The sequence below is a fragment of the Poeciliopsis prolifica genome, unplaced genomic scaffold, assembly GCF_027474105.1.
Source record: "Poeciliopsis prolifica strain line A6 unplaced genomic scaffold, Auburn_PproV2 SCAFFOLD016, whole genome shotgun sequence".
Taxonomy (NCBI): Eukaryota; Metazoa; Chordata; class Actinopteri; order Cyprinodontiformes; family Poeciliidae; genus Poeciliopsis; species Poeciliopsis prolifica.
The window spans coordinates 4,578,355-4,595,513 of NW_026562391.1; the positions used below are offsets into that span (position 1 = coordinate 4,578,355).

General features: G+C 39.3%; 2 protein-coding genes across 2 annotated transcripts; both read right to left on the reverse strand.

The window, feature by feature from the left end:
* Window positions 1-1,020: 1,020 nt before the first annotated feature.
* gprc5bb (G protein-coupled receptor, class C, group 5, member Bb) lies at window positions 1,021-9,477 on the reverse strand. The gene is made up of 4 exons (XM_055040983.1): window positions 8,977-9,477; window positions 7,324-8,425; window positions 1,961-2,073; window positions 1,021-1,882 (listed from the first exon to the last, which is right to left on the reverse strand). The coding sequence occupies exons 2-4, from the start codon at window positions 8,423-8,425 to the stop codon at window positions 1,838-1,840; spliced, it is 1,260 nt and encodes a 419-aa protein (XP_054896958.1). The 5' UTR covers window positions 8,977-9,477; the 3' UTR covers window positions 1,021-1,837.
* An 849-nt stretch (window positions 9,478-10,326) lies between these two features.
* LOC129366994 (cell death-inducing p53-target protein 1 homolog) lies at window positions 10,327-16,353 on the reverse strand. Its single transcript, XM_055041169.1, has 5 exons — window positions 16,255-16,353; window positions 12,720-13,241; window positions 12,510-12,563; window positions 12,038-12,182; window positions 10,327-11,696 (listed from the first exon to the last, which is right to left on the reverse strand). The coding sequence occupies exons 2-5, from the start codon at window positions 13,234-13,236 to the stop codon at window positions 11,591-11,593; spliced, it is 822 nt and encodes a 273-aa protein (XP_054897144.1). The 5' UTR covers window positions 13,237-13,241; window positions 16,255-16,353; the 3' UTR covers window positions 10,327-11,590.
* Between the last annotated feature and the right edge of the window lie 806 nt (window positions 16,354-17,159).

Genomic DNA, 17,159 nt, shown 5'->3' on the forward strand with positions numbered 1-17,159 from the left:
CATCATCTTTGTATTTCCCAGCAGTTAAAATAAAGAATAAACGTATGACGAATTGTTTATTGAACCTCTCCAGTTATCTGCACATAGAGTTAAGAGACACCACAGCCAGCAATGCAAAAGAGCAAAGTGACTATTAGAGCAAGCAGGACTTCCTTCACTGCTGAGCAGAGCTGCAGGCCAGTCTCCTCCATACTGACGCAGTGATTCATGCCAAGTGCTGAGAGGACAAACTGTCCGGTAGCTTTCAGTAGGTGATATGATTTTATAATAAAATGCTTCTTTTATTGGTCTTATGCAATGTTCAGATTTCTGGAACTGGATTTTTGGAATCCAGTTCCAAAAATCCAATCCAGAACAAAGTCCTTCATTCGCTGGAAGCCATAAAGTTTCTAATTACCAAAAACCATACCATCTCTGAGCAGTGAGCGCAGACGGTATGTCATTTTCAGTGTTGTACTGGAACAGGTGCTGCAGATAGTTTCTAGATAACACAAACATTTTATCGAGATCCATCTATTAATAAGATTTGACTGGTGTAGCTTGTGCTGATAATAAGCCAACAGCAAAACAAAGAAGCATGACTACCAGGACAACATAGTGGAGTATTTGGGGTTGTTCTAAGCGTTGACATCTTTAATATCAAACAGAGGAAATGCAACCACTTCTTTTTTCTGTTGTTTTTTATTTTTTTAGTAAAATTGTTGATGACAAATCTCCCAAATTTGCCAATAGAAAAAGTCTAGCGTGCTCTTTAGGTTCGTTTTGATCATTACTAATTTGTTTCTGAGATACTCTGGAGTCATGAGAAAATGTGCAATCAGTCTCATTTTTCTTTAATAAGGCAGCGTCCAGTTTTATGTTGGTTTTAAATAGACATGACTGATTTGATTAGTTATTTATCTAAGATGATAAATTCACTATAAAACCACTGTAACAAGTAACTACCTCATATATATATATATATATATATATATATATATATATATATATATATATAGTACATAAAAATGTTTGTATAAATAAAAATACTTTAAATACTTTAAAAAAATCATCCATAAAATGCAAACATTTAGATGAAATACTGTTCCCCCACATTGTGCTTTCACATGCAACTTAAACAATCTTTAATCTCACAATTCCACCACGATCTCTGTACTGATGACTGTCTGTGCAGGTTAGGTATTGCAGTATCAAATGGCTTTTATTATATGCTTCCTTAAAGCATAACACTTAAAATACCACTACTAAGTTGGGACATTTCTTCACCCCTTAACAGCACCTGATAATCCAACGTTTTTAAATAAAAGTGTGCCCAAGTGTCCCAGCGAGTCAGAAGGTCACTAAGAAAGAACCCTGAAATACAACACAGAGATTAAGCAAGCTTTGTAGGCTCGTCATTTACATTAAAGTCCTAAAGGCTGAGTTTGACAAAAGTGCAGTTTTATTGAAGTAAGCATCACCTATTAACAGAAACCAGACGCCGTGGCACTGGTGTCGAGGTTCTTAAATAGGATGTTTACTTCAGCATGTTAATTGGACTTTCACATGTTCAAATTCGACATGTTCAGTGATTCTCATTCAAATAAATCTTGTTCGTCATATTTATGTATTCCTCAGTGGAAATACGGCCACTATGCTCCATCCTTGTCATATGTCGTGCTGTCGCCTCAATCTGTAAAATAAGCTAAAAAGTTAGTCTGAAATACTATTTGTAGTTGTCTTTTGAATATAATATTAAAACATGTGCAGAAACACAAACACACTGAAACACTTCTTCTTCGGTAACAGGAAACTCTTCAGCATCACAAAAGTGACTTGACTGTAATCCTGTCTTGTGTTACCATAAGCGCCTCCCGGTGTAGTTAATGGGAGCTGTGGGCATCTGCAAGAGACACAGGAATATTTAGGGACATATTTACAGATTTAAGGATGCGGAGTGTTTGTGCCTGTCGATACTCACAGTACCGCCGTTCATGACCAAAGCCATCTCAGTCGGCTGGTAGACGTGGCCTCTGTAGGCGATGCCTGGGCGCATACTGCCATGGCCGCTGTGGTACGTTCCACTTCGGGCAGCTGCAAGAATGGTCGATGCAAAACATGCGAAGAAAAAAAAAAGTTATGTTTCTAAAATCCCCTCAAACACATCTGTGCAGCTGGATGTATTTGAGGCATGCCTTGGTTTTAAATGGGTGAATAAATTGAATGAAATGCTCAAGTAACAGTGACCGATTTTCCAAATTAAGTTATTTTTTTTCTACATAAAACTTATGAAACCAGTATTCACAGTATTTGATGTTATGTTTGAACAGAGTAAAAAACACCTTCAGTGACAAAATCTAAAAGACTGCTGACCTCCAAGTGGCACAAAAGGCTCAGCAAATAGAAAACAGCTTTAGAAAAATGAAGCTCGAGTACAAAGATGAAGTTTCATTTTGCCATGAACTGCAGATGTTTGTATGTATGTGTTGCATTTTTGGTTCAAACATGTTTGTTCTTCATTTGGTGAAGTCCCTCACAGTGTGAAGAGTATAGAAAGATTCTACTCCAGTAAGAGTAGCAGTACTCTGCTCATAATAACCTTATTCAAGTTAAAGCAAAAAGTACATTGCAGAAAAGTACATTGCAGTTGAAATACTGTAAAACAATTTACTCAAGTAAATGTAGGTCATTATACCCACGTCTACAAGAGCCTCATTGTGAGCGATCAAATTTGCTAATTTCGGATATTATTTAGCAAGATTTATTTAAACCATCAGCATGAAGTGCATTATTATGACTTGTTTCCAAGTGATGAGATTTTCCCCTCCTTGAAGAGATAATTATAACATTTTAGGAGTATAGATTTAACCGCTGTACTTGTACAACGCTTTATTAAGTCCAGAGAGCCCCAAAGCGCTTCACACACACATTCACACACTGACGGAGGCAGACTACTGCTTCTGCCTACTACTGTTGAATTCTCACAAATTACACAAACGGGAGGACACTCCATCCTCCTCAAATGACTTCTTGATTCTAGTAATCAAGATAAAGTATATTGATAAAGTATGTCGTTTTTCAAATATATGTTTAACCTGAAAAATATTTAATTCACTGAGATTTGTGTACATAAACTGCAGACTGACAATTCGATTCTTCTAGAAAACAGCCCTTTAAAATCAATTAATCACATAAACAAATCCTCTATTTAATAATTGGTTTTGTTTAAAATTGCCAAGAAGAAGACTAGTACATGACAATGTGTTTCTCATTACCCAGATGTTTAGCTCAGTCAAACATAAGAGATTCTGTTAATTATTTTAACAAAACAGTCTGACTTTCACAATAGCTTAAATTTCTCCAACCACTTTTGCAGTGGAAAGATTTTCACCAACACAGGGGCTCTTCTGCACAAACGTCTTTCTAAATTTTACTACGTGTGGGTAAGTCAAAAAGGACTGAATAAAAATCTTGGAATGCAGACATTTAAAAAAAAAAATCTTCCTTCGTAATTTGCGTCGTCGTGAAATGTTGAGCATTACCCTGCGAGGACCACAAAAAAAAAGAAGAAAAAACATTTTTCACATGAAGCTTTCCTTAGGATGGATGAGTCAGCTGAGGACCAGGGATCATGCAGGAAGCCATTTTATTCTCTTTTTCCTCTGCTGACAGCCTTTTCTTTCTTGCTCCTCTGCATTGTTATTTTTTTACTGACGAGATAACGCTTTTCTTAACATTTACTGGCAATAGCAACAACAGGGATGACTAACCAAATCAAGCATCATTTAACTAGATACCCATTAGCATAGCTGTAGTGGCTAGTTTATGCTGTTCCCAATAACAGATCATAACAAAGAAAAGAGAAAATGTAACACATTAGCTGCGGTCTTTGCTAATTTTATTGTAAAACTGATCAAAAATGATGAATCACAAAGATTTGCTTTGCTTTTTCTGCGTTTGTTCTCTGAGCTGTAACATCAAAATAAACTTTCAAGACATTTTACATTTAAGCACATCAGAAAGAAAGCCCAGTATCACTTTTGAAAACGACGGCCTGCTGGATGGCACGCAGTCTGAACGGCCATTATTTCAGCGCCTGTTTCTGACTCATTGTGCTGCTTTAAGAATAACTGTGCGTGAGAATGGCTTCATCAGAAATTCAGCGGTACTGAAATGCTGCAGGAGAGGGACGAGACGGTTGAGAGGAAACAAACAGATGGTTGCTGCTGAATCCGTTTTGCAGTCGGTTAATTTGGAGCCCCTCTGAAGTCTTGTATGTTTTTCTGTGATATCAGTTCCCTCTCTGTCTGGAGCGGCTGCTCACTGCCAAAGCCCACAGACACTGCGGTCTCCAAGGCAACGTTGATATTTTATGTCATTACTGTGACAAAAGAAAAGTGTTTTCAGCGGGTTTGGAGGAGCACCACAAAACATGCCTGGCTCGAGTTTGGGATCTGTTTTCACGAAGATAGAAATGAAAATTATGTTCAATTTGTGCACAGCTAAACTGTGATTTTTTTTATTTTAAGAAGCTTAATCAATAATGAAAGGAAGTAAGACTCCAGTTTTATTTTTAGAGATATGTAAAGGAGACTAAACTTTGGAGCAACTTAAACAGAAAGGATTCTGCTGACAGTAAAACGTTTCCACATTTTAAAATGTGCTGCATCACCTTTTAACTTTTATCAGGCACTTGGTTGCCCCTGTAATTAACTCTGATTCCTAAATATCAACCGTACCGTAAACACCGCATACCAGCAGCTTCCTGCAGAATGCAGAATGCAACATTGCAGTCAACATTATGTCTCATCAAAGATCAACTCCTGATAAGTGCAGCTGGGTTCAGAAAAATGTAGTGATTAGTTGAAGAGGAATGACTCACAAATTTCTGTCTTGTGAAGGCTGGTGGATATTCAGACATTTCAGATATAATTGGGTTTTTTGTCTTGTGCAGCAGGTACTTATCCTTGCAGCCCCAGCCACGCCCCCTTCCCCGACGACCCTGGCAAAATAAGCGGTTTCACAAGACGGGCGGTTTGATTTACACAAAGCCACAACAAAGGACATATTCAAACCTCGACGCGACTCAGATTGAAATATGTTTTGGTTTGTTTTTTGGTTTTGTTTTTGCTGTCTAAAGTATGTAAATATACTAGATTGGAGGAACAATCCATTTCTATTTTCTGCCTTCCCCGTATTCACACATTTACAATAAATATATTCTAAAAATATATGAAAGAGGCTTTCACATGAATTCATGACTTTGCTCATATATGTTTAGATTTGCAGTAAAATAAGTGACTGTCATGATGAGTGTTGATGGTGGACCCAAATGCAGTAAGGCAGAGACATTGGGTAGTTTGTAGTGATGAATGATTAATGAAAAAAACGGTGATAAAAAAAAACAAACTTATTGGTAGAACATAAAACACAGAAACTGGTAACAAAAAAAAAACTGGACAGGGAAGCAATGGAATATAATGTGTTTAAATACTGTGAGGCTGAACGCTCACAGTATTTAAACTGTTTCTGTTTCATAAAACAGAAACCAGGCTGATGTGATTAAAGAAATAGACTAAGGAGCACAGAATAATAATACAACTAGAGTCAATAAATCAAATCCCAAAACAACACAGGGCCTGACAGTGATGTCAGTTTCATAATCCAATCTAAGTTGATCCAAAGTAAGTAGATAAATTCCTTCAGAGATTCCCGACAGATTTTTGATAAACATCTGTAGGTTGGTAGGTACAGTTTCACCATTTGCCATTAGCATCATTTGATTCGGAAACTAGATTTTTTTAAAAATCCCTGCCAAATGTGAAACTTCAGACAACGTTATGGCTTTGGTTGTGGTTTTCACCTTGAAGAGTTGTGAACTTACGTTGTCTGTCCACTAGGTGGCAAAACAGGAAGATTATTGCATTATTGATGGCCAATAATTCATAATGACTTGCTAAGTTTAAACAGCCAGCATTATTGATTTTCTTGAATTGTTCATTTAAGATAAAACCAAAGCACACCTACGGTCTAAACTGTACAAAATGAGATAAGTTATTTCGGCTTCATAAATATACTTTTACAAAGCAATCTGTTTGTTGTATTGAACGCGAGCAACGGAGCTGACATTTATTTTTTTCCACCTCAGAGGTGTGAAACTTGAGTCCTTTAACTTTCGCATACATTCATTCATAAAACGCCACTTTTAGTTGTAGAAATAGTCTGTAAAGCAGTTTGTGACCGCATCTTTATTTTAATTACATTAACGATTAGCATTTAAAACTTGGAATGATTGCTAGTAAAAATAAATGTTTGACTACAATAGACTCCTGCTGTGTTTTTTCTTGAAATCCAAAGTTAAAATGTAATCAGGCAGAACTGATGTTAAATACATGCTACTGTGACAAAAACACTATAATCTCCCCGCTTCTTTAAATTTATGATAGAAATGTTTCAATGAAAATAGAAAGACACTTTTTCAGGCAAACGTTTTAGATTCATGTACATTAATATAGCTTAATGAAGATTATGAATGCATTGCTGCTGTGTTTTTTGAACACAAACTAATATAGATCTATGTTGATTTACTACTCAATTTGAGATTCTCCATTAAAAGCTGGTAGTTTAAATTACCCCTCCATGTATTTATTGCTAGTGGGAACCAGGCTGTTGGAAATGCTACTTGGTGTTAACATCTTCCTCCCTGTGAGGATGAGCTATTTTTAGAAGTCCATTGTGTCGGTTTGCACTTGTTGTGTGAGGTCTATTTTTAGGCACTTTGGACCAATAGTTGTTAGAGATGCTGAACTGGATATAATTAATTTTATCCACTTAGCTTCTAACATATGGTTTTCACATTCTGCAAGGAATGTCAGTCTACCTATCCTATAGGTCTGATCACATAATTGTCTGAAAATGTCAAACCTTTTCAAAATCGCTTAGTCTTCCTATTTTATAGAGAAACTGCACTGGGTGACTGTTTTCACTGTGTTCACTTTTCTTTAGATTGCCCAGACTCAGTGGTTTCACAGCTTACTGTAAAACTTATTTCAGATATATATATATATATATATATATATATATATATAATATATATATATATATATATATTATATATATATATATATATATATATATTATTATTATTATTATTAATTAAATGCATTGCCCTGCCCTCTGCTTCATTACTTCCACCGAGCTCTGCAGAAATCTGTTTATGATTCACTTATTCAATTACACAAGTGGCAACAGGTGAACATCTAAGACATGTTGGAAATTCCTTGAGTAGCATGACCATCGGCCACTGACATAACAAACAGAACCACAAGCTCACATTGGGCTTACTTGCACTGTGCTCCTCCATTGAGAAGGCCTGGTTTTCTTGAAAAGACTGGTGAGAATGTGCGGGGTGGTCATCGCCGAAATGAGGAGCAGGTGACGCGCGGCCGGTGTCGAAGAAATCTTGCGTGTCGGATTGTGTTGGATTTTGGAGACACAGGTGGGACTCTGGGATCGCGTGGAACAGCAGCAGGATCCAGCCCTGGATCACCAAGGCCACAGCCAGAGCAGGCTCATCCAATACTTTTGCATCCTTGTTCCCGCCTCTTTCCCTGCTCCCTTTCCCTCTCAACGCCTGGTTGCCGTAAAGGTAGAACCCCAGCCAGGCCACCCAAAGCAATGCAGACGCCAAACTGGACAGAAAGACCCAGACGGCATTACACTTCCATTGTCGCTTTTCTGTCTCTCCTTCTCTGTCTTCTTCTCTGCCATCTCCTTCATCTTCTCCAAACTCTCCTCCGCAGAGCACCACTCCGAGAGAGAGACCCATGGCTATGAGGAGCAGGCCCAGAGTGTAGCTGCACATCAGAGCAAAGTCTAAGGGAGGATACTCGCATGCTGGATGACCCTCTCTCACGACAGTCAACAGAACCCATTCAGCTGAGATTATCCCCTGAACCAAAGCCAATGCCAGTCCTAGCGCTGCCAGCGTGCTCCCAGTGGGGCTTGACTTCCCGGCCACCAGCCTCCTGAGTCTCACACCTTGCACTAGTAAGCAGGAGAAGCAGAGGGCAAAGAGGGGTCCCCAAAAGGCCCTGCGCACCACGCAGAGCACCTGGGTCTTCCCCACCAAGAAAGCCAGAGAGATGGTGAAGATCCCGAGGAGGGTCCCCAGGAGCAGGAGCAGAGGGCCGAGGCCAGAGCGCCTGGCCGGGTCAGAAACCCCACGCAGCTTGACGATGAGCAACACCGCAAGAACCAAAGAGGTGAGGCCGCCGCTGCAGGCCACGGCCTCAAGGACGATGCCCCAGACCGCCTCTAGGTCACACAGCACTCTGTAGGGGGCTTCCACGCCCACGCTGCATCCTCGGGGAGGCGGGGGAGTGGGCTGAGACGAGCTGCAACTGATCAAAGTCAGGAGGCAGATGACAAAAGGGCTGACGGCCATCTTGGCGACAAACAAGGAAAACAGGGCAAAGAGAGACACAGTTAGAGTTAGATAAGCAACAAGTAATTTCATCCATTCAGGTCCACGTCACATCTTCATTATGAGAAAAATGGTGGAAACGGCAATTTCTGCTTTTATTCCACAAGCCTCTTGTGTGATGTTGTTCAAACACACACATGCACACTCTCGCTCCACAGAATAGCACAGGTTTCAGCACTGGGCAATAGTTTCCATGGAAATGGGAAACAGCGTGGGCTGGTTACATTGCATACTGGGCTTTTCAGGAGTCGAGTTCAGTACCTAAAAGCACAGAACAACACAACAGTCTGCACACACACACACACACACACACACACACACACAATAATTATTCACACTCGGATTGATTTAATGAATATAATGCATTCCCCAGCCCTCACCAAAGCATTAAGATGCACCTTTAATTTAACTGGTACAAGCTTGATGCAGAAAGCTTGTACCAAAATACAACAACAGCTGAAAATCAGTGCTTTCTTATGGTTTCACATTTCAGACAAAGAAGTAAAACTCACCTCAGATGAATTCTTGATTTGAATTCTGGGTTACTCACAGTGCAGATATTTTATCATTTCCCACACATCATTGTTTGACATGACTTAAGTCTCTTGAGTGTTTTCAGACTCTCACTTAATGAAGTCCTTGAGGCAGCAGAAACAAAGCGGTTTCCATTTTGTCGCTGCCTTTCCTTTCAGCTCTGACTGCTTAAAAGTACAACAGCACACTTTGAAAGACCTCCGCTGTCTTGCTGATGTAGTGACTTGTCCAGCTGCTCCGCGAAGAAGAAGAAGAAGAACCCACAATTATGATGCATGCCTCGAGACTTCACACACCCACACGGTCAAAATATATCTTCAGCCTCTTTCACTCCTTTCTCTCTCACTCCCTCTGTCCTCATCTTTCTGTTCGTGCAGTCTGCATGTCTGAGTTGCTTTTTCTCTCTCTCTCTCTCCCAGCTTCACGCTGAATCTGCGGAGGTGTCAACAGAGAGAGAGAGAGATGCAGTCCCAGCTTACCTCTGCTCGCCCACACACACGCGGGCAGCATGATTAGCTGTTGCACCTGTCTCACCAGGAAGAAAAGAGGAAATAAGCTCAGTACATAAGCATGGCAGTTCACAGCCTGTCTAGCATTAATCACTTTGTTTGCACGTCTTGGCGTTATTTCATCTTGACGTTACTCCCCTCCTTCTTGCTCCCACAACATTTTACTTCTCAGTCCCTTCTAAACTGTGGGGGATATTTGCTGATGGATGATGAAGTGCCGTGATATTAAGAGCTGAAATGGAGATGAAGATGGGACGCATGCTGCAGAAAACGGGCATCTCGATTGAGAAAGAGCAGATGGTCGCTCTAAACACAGGTGAGCCCTTGGCCATGTGACCATCCCAGTGGAGAGTGTTGCATAACACCCTGGAAGACATGATTCAATTAAGTCTGTTAAGAGAGAAGTAATCTCCAACCCCCTGCATGAGGGGATAAAGAAGGACACAGGGAATGTCATGACAAGGTGCCGTCCATAAAGGCATTGGTGTGTGAGGCATTTTTGTTGAGCCAGAAAGCCAAAATCTAACAGTCAATTTTAATAACTTCTCAACTCTTGCAATGCCTGAAACTCATGAGGTGGGAAGAGGCATGATATTGAGTTGACAAGAGCGAGATGGGTCAAAAGGGTCGGGGGTTCAGACAGAGGCCAGTTTCTGTGAAGAAGGGCGGTATTTACTCGTGGAAAGATTGTCATTCAACTCTCCATCCTGTTAAATAAAACTTTGTCCTGTGCAAGGAAGCCTTCATCAATAAGCACACAAACACACACAAAAAAAACTTTTTCAGTTTTCTTTTTGAATATTTTAGGATTTTGTTTAATTTTACATGGAATGAGATTCATTTAAGTTTTTTTGAACAATTGTAAAATGTGCTATTTACAGTCAAAGAAATCTACTATCGAAAACAAAATTACATCCTGACCTAAATCAACGCATAAAATATAAAACAGAATTTTAAATGAGCATGTTTGGTCTAAAAAGTCAAAATTACATCTTGAAATTTGGAATTTGATTTAATCATGATTATTTACTATTTACATGCATAGTGTTGAGCAATAATCACTAAGTAAATGTAAGCAAAAGATTTGAGCATATTACATTTTATTAAAAACATACATTCATGCAAATCTTTTTTTTTATTAGGTTTTAAATATCTTTTGATATGTTTAACACATTGGCTAATGCTCCAGTTGTAAAATTATAAAATAATTTGTTCGTATATGCAGAGGTAAATAAAAAAACCTTCTTTCAGGGTTTCAATAAAACATCAATATTTCAACAAAAGCCGTCTACTATGGAGATATTCAATAACATGATGATGAGCACAGTTTTACTTTCACATTTAAATCTGCTTTATGTAATGTAACTTTCATCAAAAAAATGTTTTTTTTACAAATTTGTAAAATTGTCACTATGTTGTGATAGTAGAGCATGGCCTCCTGCCTGTGGTCCCACTGTCATGCAGAAATACACTGTCTGTCAGAAACAACCAATCAGAGCTAGAAGGAGGAGGTTAGCGCTGTCAATCATACCTCTGTTCGCACACAGCCTCCCTCTTACTCTCTGCCACACTTCAGCTTCTCACTGCCAGCAGAGCCTGTCATAAAAGCTCAGGCTGTTTAGCAAAGCCAAAGATGTCGACAGATAATTAGCTTTCCTGTAGCTGTAAGTTGTTTTTCCCTTGTTAGCAAGGCTCACACCATGCATCCTGTACACAAGCATGATGGACAGCGCTACCACCCTCCTCCTGGCTCTGATTGGTTATTTCTAGAGACGACAACACCCCGTGGTACATTAAACTGTGACAACATAGTGACAGTTTTTAAAGTGTCAAACTCATTTCTTTAAGTTTCCTATTGCAGCTTTTATTGTCAGAGAAAACACAATTTCTCCTGCTCTTGAGTTAAATGGTCGTACCCAGTTATAAAAATAACCTTTTAGCAATGAAACATAATTCAGAGTGAAGCAGTATAAGTTCATGTCACGTTTTAACAGCTTGATAAAAGACATGAGAAAAACTTAATAAATGTATTTACAGTCCTTCTTAATGGATGTCCAGCACGCGTGTCAGGCACTAATGGATTTCACCTCCGCTTGTAGAGGTACAGGACGTTGTTACACTCTGGGCAGGAATGCTGCACATCCTTGCAGGAATTCACGCAGAAGGGGATACAACTGCACGGCCAGCAGCTGATGTGAAGCACAGGATAAAAGGAATCATGATTGATCATGAGCACAATTACATTTAGGTCATTAAATATTTGGCTCACCATGAGTTGTTTGCTGAGTTGTGAAGGAAAAAGTAAAATTCCTACTTGAGCTTGAGGAGTTATTCCTTTTATTTTCTAAAGTAAGAGTTGGATGCTGTGCCAGGGCTTTATACTTAAGCACCTGCATTTATTCATAATTCTCTGCAAATCGTGTTTATATGTAATGGCATATCAGTGCCTCTTGGGGGCAGTAGAATCATAGTTTGTAAAGAACATGCCACCTGACATTCTGTGCATTCCTATGTGGTAGTTTGTACTCACAAAAGCAACAGCACTCCAAAAATGATCCAGGTTAGCAGGCCCACTTTGTATTCGATGGAGGTCACAACATTGTTCTTGCAATGCGGACAAAGCATACTTCCAGCAACGTCAGTGGGCATGTGCTGCACCAACAACACATGGTTACCTGTCAAGCACACTTTGTTAAAACACACAGTCCATATATATGACGGATTGGACATCTCGTGACCATTGGACCCACAGCAACAACTGATCTGGAAATGGAAGCAACTAAAAGACAAAACTACATCATAACAGTATGATTTAGTTCACATGACTAAATCCAAAGTAATGTAAAAGTGATGTAGTCGACACATCACAACCAATAGACACTGTCCAATTCAGTAATATATTGGTAAGACCCATCACCATCTCTGAAACACTGGTATACATATTTTAAACTTTAATCAAATTTTCTGTAATGAGAAACAAACCTGACAAACAATAGGCTCACCTGAGTGAAGATTTTGTTGTGTTGTGGCAACATACTGCACAACTAGTTGCTGAGCTGGACACATAAAAACATTGAACTTGGAGTTAACTGAATCAAGTTTAAACTGATCAAAAGATTACAGCAAAAACATACATGAAGATACACAATAACTTAGTTTTCCCTTATGATCATGCAGGTTTGATGACACTGATATGGTCTCTGATCTCTTACCAGGTTGGGGATATTGCTGAACTCCAGGTTGGGGATATTGCTGAACTCCAGGTTGGGGATATTGCTGAACTCCAGGTTGGGGATATTGCTGAGCTCCAGGTTGGGGATATTGCTGAACTCCAGGTTGGGGATATTGCTGAACTCCAGGTTGGGGATATTGCTGAACTCCAGGTTGGGGGTTTTGTTGAGCTCCAGGTTGGGGGTATTGCTGAACTCCAGGTTGGTGCTCAACAATATTCACCTGGAGTGAAGAGGTTGGCTGTTCGCTTTGCTGACCAACAGGCTGAGCAATAGGCTGAGGATTCTGCTGATTAACAGCCTGGGAATGTTCCTGACGAACAGACTTGGACACTGGCCGGTTGTCGTATTGAACATCATTCTGAGCAGCAGGATGACCAACAGGCTGACTGGTGAGCACACTGGGGTCCAAAGGCGGGCCAGGATACGGTGGCGCTGGGATATCTGGAATTTCCGAAGTACCCTCGGTATCTGGAGGAGGTCCGTTACCTTTTTCCATTTTATCTGTCAAAAAAGTGAAACAAATATGATTACAAAACGTAAAATATCAATTATGTCCAGCGGTTCTTCTGATTCCTTTCATTGAAGAAGTAGAAGTAAACTGTGATACCAAGCTTGTCAAAAGATAAAGATAAAAAAAGAAGGCTGAGTGCAGCATAGAGGAATGCATGAAAAGTTGTCTATCAGGTTGGGGCATTTCAAAGTGATGCTTGACTTCTTTCCAAAACAAAACTCATTGTGTCTGTAACACGGCATAAGGTCACGTTCGCTCTGTAAGAGTATCATCTGACAAAAATAGGCTGTGACATATCTATCTAAACTGGGCAGGTTAAATTATGTGCTGTGTCATTTGAATGTATTTTTAAAAAATGCTTGTCTGAGTCACCTACAATGCAACAACACATTTTAGTAAATTATGTTGTGGTTTTATGTAGTAGAACAACAAAATGTAGTGGAATGAGGTGTGACATAAGGCAGCACAAATAAGTAGGAAAAAGACCTGGTTGTAAACTTTCTGTTGGATAAAAAACGTGAAAGGCCCTTGTGTAGCTCCTCTCTCTGTCTCTCAAGGAGAAAGTATGTAGTACCCCTTTAAATTCTTCATCAAGAAACAGAAGGAATATGGTGCAAGTGTAAATATCCTCAGATCAGGCCGTCCTTACAAACTGACACTATGAGGAGGAGATTACTGAAAGAGGACACCAGAACTCCTTTGACTAATCTGAAGAAGTTAAAAACTTCAGCAGTCAAGACGGAAGAGGCGAAGCACACACTGCCTCTGGTTGTTTCTCTACCAGTCAAAGCTTTATGGGAGCTTGGCAATGAGAATTCTCCCGTTGAGGAAAACTCAAATCAAGACTCAAGGAGACTCCAAGGTTAAGTAAAAGGAGCAGGGCCTTGAAGGCCTGCAGAGGCAGAAGATAAAATAAGTAAGTCCAGCAAAATATTGGGAAATTTGTTTCCAACTGCAAGACTGACTTCGGAGAGCTTTTTTTTTTTTTTTTTTAAGCAAGTCAACAACTTGAGGCATCCAGTTGAAGATATACAGAAGTGGTTTTAAGACAACAGGGCAGATGTTCTGGAATGGTCCAGTCAAAGTCCTAATCCCATACATAAATTATGGCAGGACTATTGCCGTGGACTGTTGACAGACAGGACCCCTTTCGATCTTTGTCACAGTGGACAGCCAGGATGTGATTTTTGGATTCTTTGGGTATGAAAGCTTAACCAGTCCAGCAGGTGAAATGCTGACTCATCAATAGGCCTCACCGGCATGCTTCTTAGCTGAGTCATTTTAACCATTGTTCTTTGTCAGCACGGCTATTTCTGTTCATTTTGATGACGTCAACCAAACGGGAGCAGTGTGTTTTGCGCACGTCAATCTTGTCCCAATCAGTAGAATCCAGTCAATCCCCATCACTCTTCAGCTGGATCAGAACCCGTCAAACGTTTCAATAGATATTGATTTGGTTGTGTTGGGCATTGCCTCTCGAGACTCTCCACACCGCTTGAACCGTTTTGCCTTTGAAGATTGTATTAAATCAATATCGGGTAGAGTTTAAACGCAAGGTGGAAGGAAAATGCATAATTGTAAGTTGTATGTGGTGGATAAACATATATTGAATTCATTTTACTCTGATGCACTTGGTTTTTCTGTACTCTCTTGTTTTCCTTTTTCTTGATGTTTCCAGAGCGAGATTGATTACAACGGTTGTCCTCTGCTTTTCATTAATGATTGCCATGTTCAGTTTATTGAACATGACCAGTTTATCAGCTTTTATTGGAAAGTCCTTCTTGATCTTAAGTCTAGCATTTTCTACCACCTTGGGAAGGTGGAGTCTCTGTGTGGATACGTCTTAATCAGGCTTTCACTTCTGGACGTTGAAATTCTGCAACATTCTTCAGCTTGTTCATTTTTCAAAATTATATGTTATTTGTTAAATTGCAAAATGTCACAGCTCCAAACTCTATCCCAGACTACATCTCGAAACACTGAAGACACGCAGACGTTTGCAGACCCAGCTTTTATTTTGACAGTCCACTTCCACTTAACAAAACAAGAGAATACTTAGCTGTGAGCAAAGACATTTGGTCTGCAGCTGAATGTTTGGTTTGTGAACTAAATATTTATCAATGCTGGAACTGTGACATTTGGAGATATATGCATAACATAGTGAAAATATGTCTTTGATCAAATGGAGCCCAATTTATTTTAGTGGACTAAATAACCTAAAACATTGCTGTTATTTTTTTTGTTTGTTTTTTTGCAATGTGTAACTTTACAAACAACACCTTATGGGGTTGGAGATGTTGCCAGAACTTGGACGTAATGCGTCATTTTTATTATGAAGTGAATGCGAAGGACGCAAGTCAAAACATCCTAAGATTGCAGACCTTGTTGAACCTGTCCCCTACCTATTTTATGAAAAGCTTATGTAATGTGATCTGTTTTCAGACTGCAGCTGAATCTTCTCCACACTGAAAGGCTTTTAGTCCTTCAGGATTCGTTCCATACACAACATAAGCATTTCTCTTTCACAGTGATACATGATACCTGTTCTAGCGTTATACTTGTAGGAAATACGCACAAAACTCCATATACAGGTGCCTCTTAATTAATTATAATATTATTGAAAATGTCATTTGTCTCAGTACCTCAGTGTTATTCATAGGATTATGTTTTTAAAGTTTTGTTCATGTTCATTATGTTTTTCTGCTTACAGCTTATGAAAACATCATAAGCTAAGAGTGTAACATCAAACAAATAAAAACATTTACAGACATGAGAACTTATGCCCACTAGATGTTTAAAGATTAATTTCAGAAAAGTTACCTTTAATCTGTATGTCGTAATAAAAGCTAATTGAAAGGTTTTCCTGATACAACTGTGAATTTTTGACTTCTTGTTAGAGTCTGGGATTAAGTGTTCGACACACAGCACTGTTGCTGTCTTTTTAGTACCAGAGCATTTAATGTTCATGTCTTCTCCTAATCTGCATTTTCTAGGTTTTCTCACCTTTCAATGGATTTGTTGAATGTCTTGAAAGACGGCCAGGAAGAGTCACAACAACCAGAGCGTCCTATTGACCTGACGCCGAGCAATAGTTGAGTCAAAACACACTCTGCCGGTGTGTGACAGCTAAAAGGTGGTGCATCATAACAGGCATGCAGAAGTAGGTGTAGCTTCTTTAAAAATAACTTCAGCAAACATCCTGTGGCCAAGTGCAAATTTGTAAAACAAACAAACAAAAAAGTGTAGATTGACTCTTAGTTGACTTTTGTGTTTTTGTTGGCAATTTGTATGGAAGAGAAACAATGTTGATCAAAATTTTGAAAATGGCAAAAACAGACACATTTTAACCTTGTTACAAAAACAGGACAAAGAGACAAAAATCTACAAAACACAATTTATTTAAAGACATTTACACTTAATCAGGCCTCCCACAGATGATTTAAGGATGTGGGCCATTAGGATAGGAATCAATTAGAAAACAGAACTGAAGGTGGAAAGAACGTTCTCACCATTAGAGTTCAGATCGAGGGTTCAAAACCTCAGCATGGTCCAAGCCCAAAGTAAACCCTGCATATTATTGCAAAGTCAGACTTCTAACTAACAGGTGAACTTTTCTCTCTTTTGTTTAACGTCTTCCAACTCCGTTGTGTCAATCCTGATCAATGTGCTTGATAGGAACCGAGCAGGTGGAGAAACAGTCGAACCTTTCTTTCTTTCATCTTCAGACTGAACTATTACTCCACTATTTGTTATTTCTAATTAAAAGGTTAGCACAACTTTACGTGGTACCTTTTGGCTTTCCTGTTCTCTGTGTAGAATCATTAAAACACTAAAGGCAGAGCAGGACCCAAACCTGGTTTGGGGAAGAATCTCGCCTTACTTTAGGTATAATACCTAAAGTAAAAGGC

Excerpts from the sequence above, each read along its gene's own strand:
- gprc5bb (XM_055040983.1), bottom strand. The coding sequence starts at position 8,425 with ATGGCCGTCAGCCCTTTTGTCATCTGCCTCCTGACTTTGATCAGTTGC. Across the intron at positions 2,074-7,323 it reads AATGGAGGAGCACAGTGCAA|CTGCCCGAAGTGGAACGTAC; the intron begins GTAAGCCCAATG and ends CCATTCTTGCAG. Across the intron at positions 1,883-1,960 it reads TGGTCATGAACGGCGGTACT|ATGCCCACAGCTCCCATTAA; the intron begins GTGAGTATCGAC and ends TGTCTCTTGCAG.
- LOC129366994 (XM_055041169.1), bottom strand. The coding sequence starts at position 13,236 with ATGGAAAAAGGTAACGGACCTCCTCCAGATACCGAGGGTACTTCGGAA. Across the intron at positions 12,564-12,719 it reads TCAGCAATATCCCCAACCTG|CTCAGCAACTAGTTGTGCAG; the intron begins GTAAGAGATCAG and ends TTATGTGTCCAG. Across the intron at positions 11,697-12,037 it reads TTTGGAGTGCTGTTGCTTTT|CTGCTGGCCGTGCAGTTGTA; the intron begins GTGAGTACAAAC and ends GCTTCACATCAG.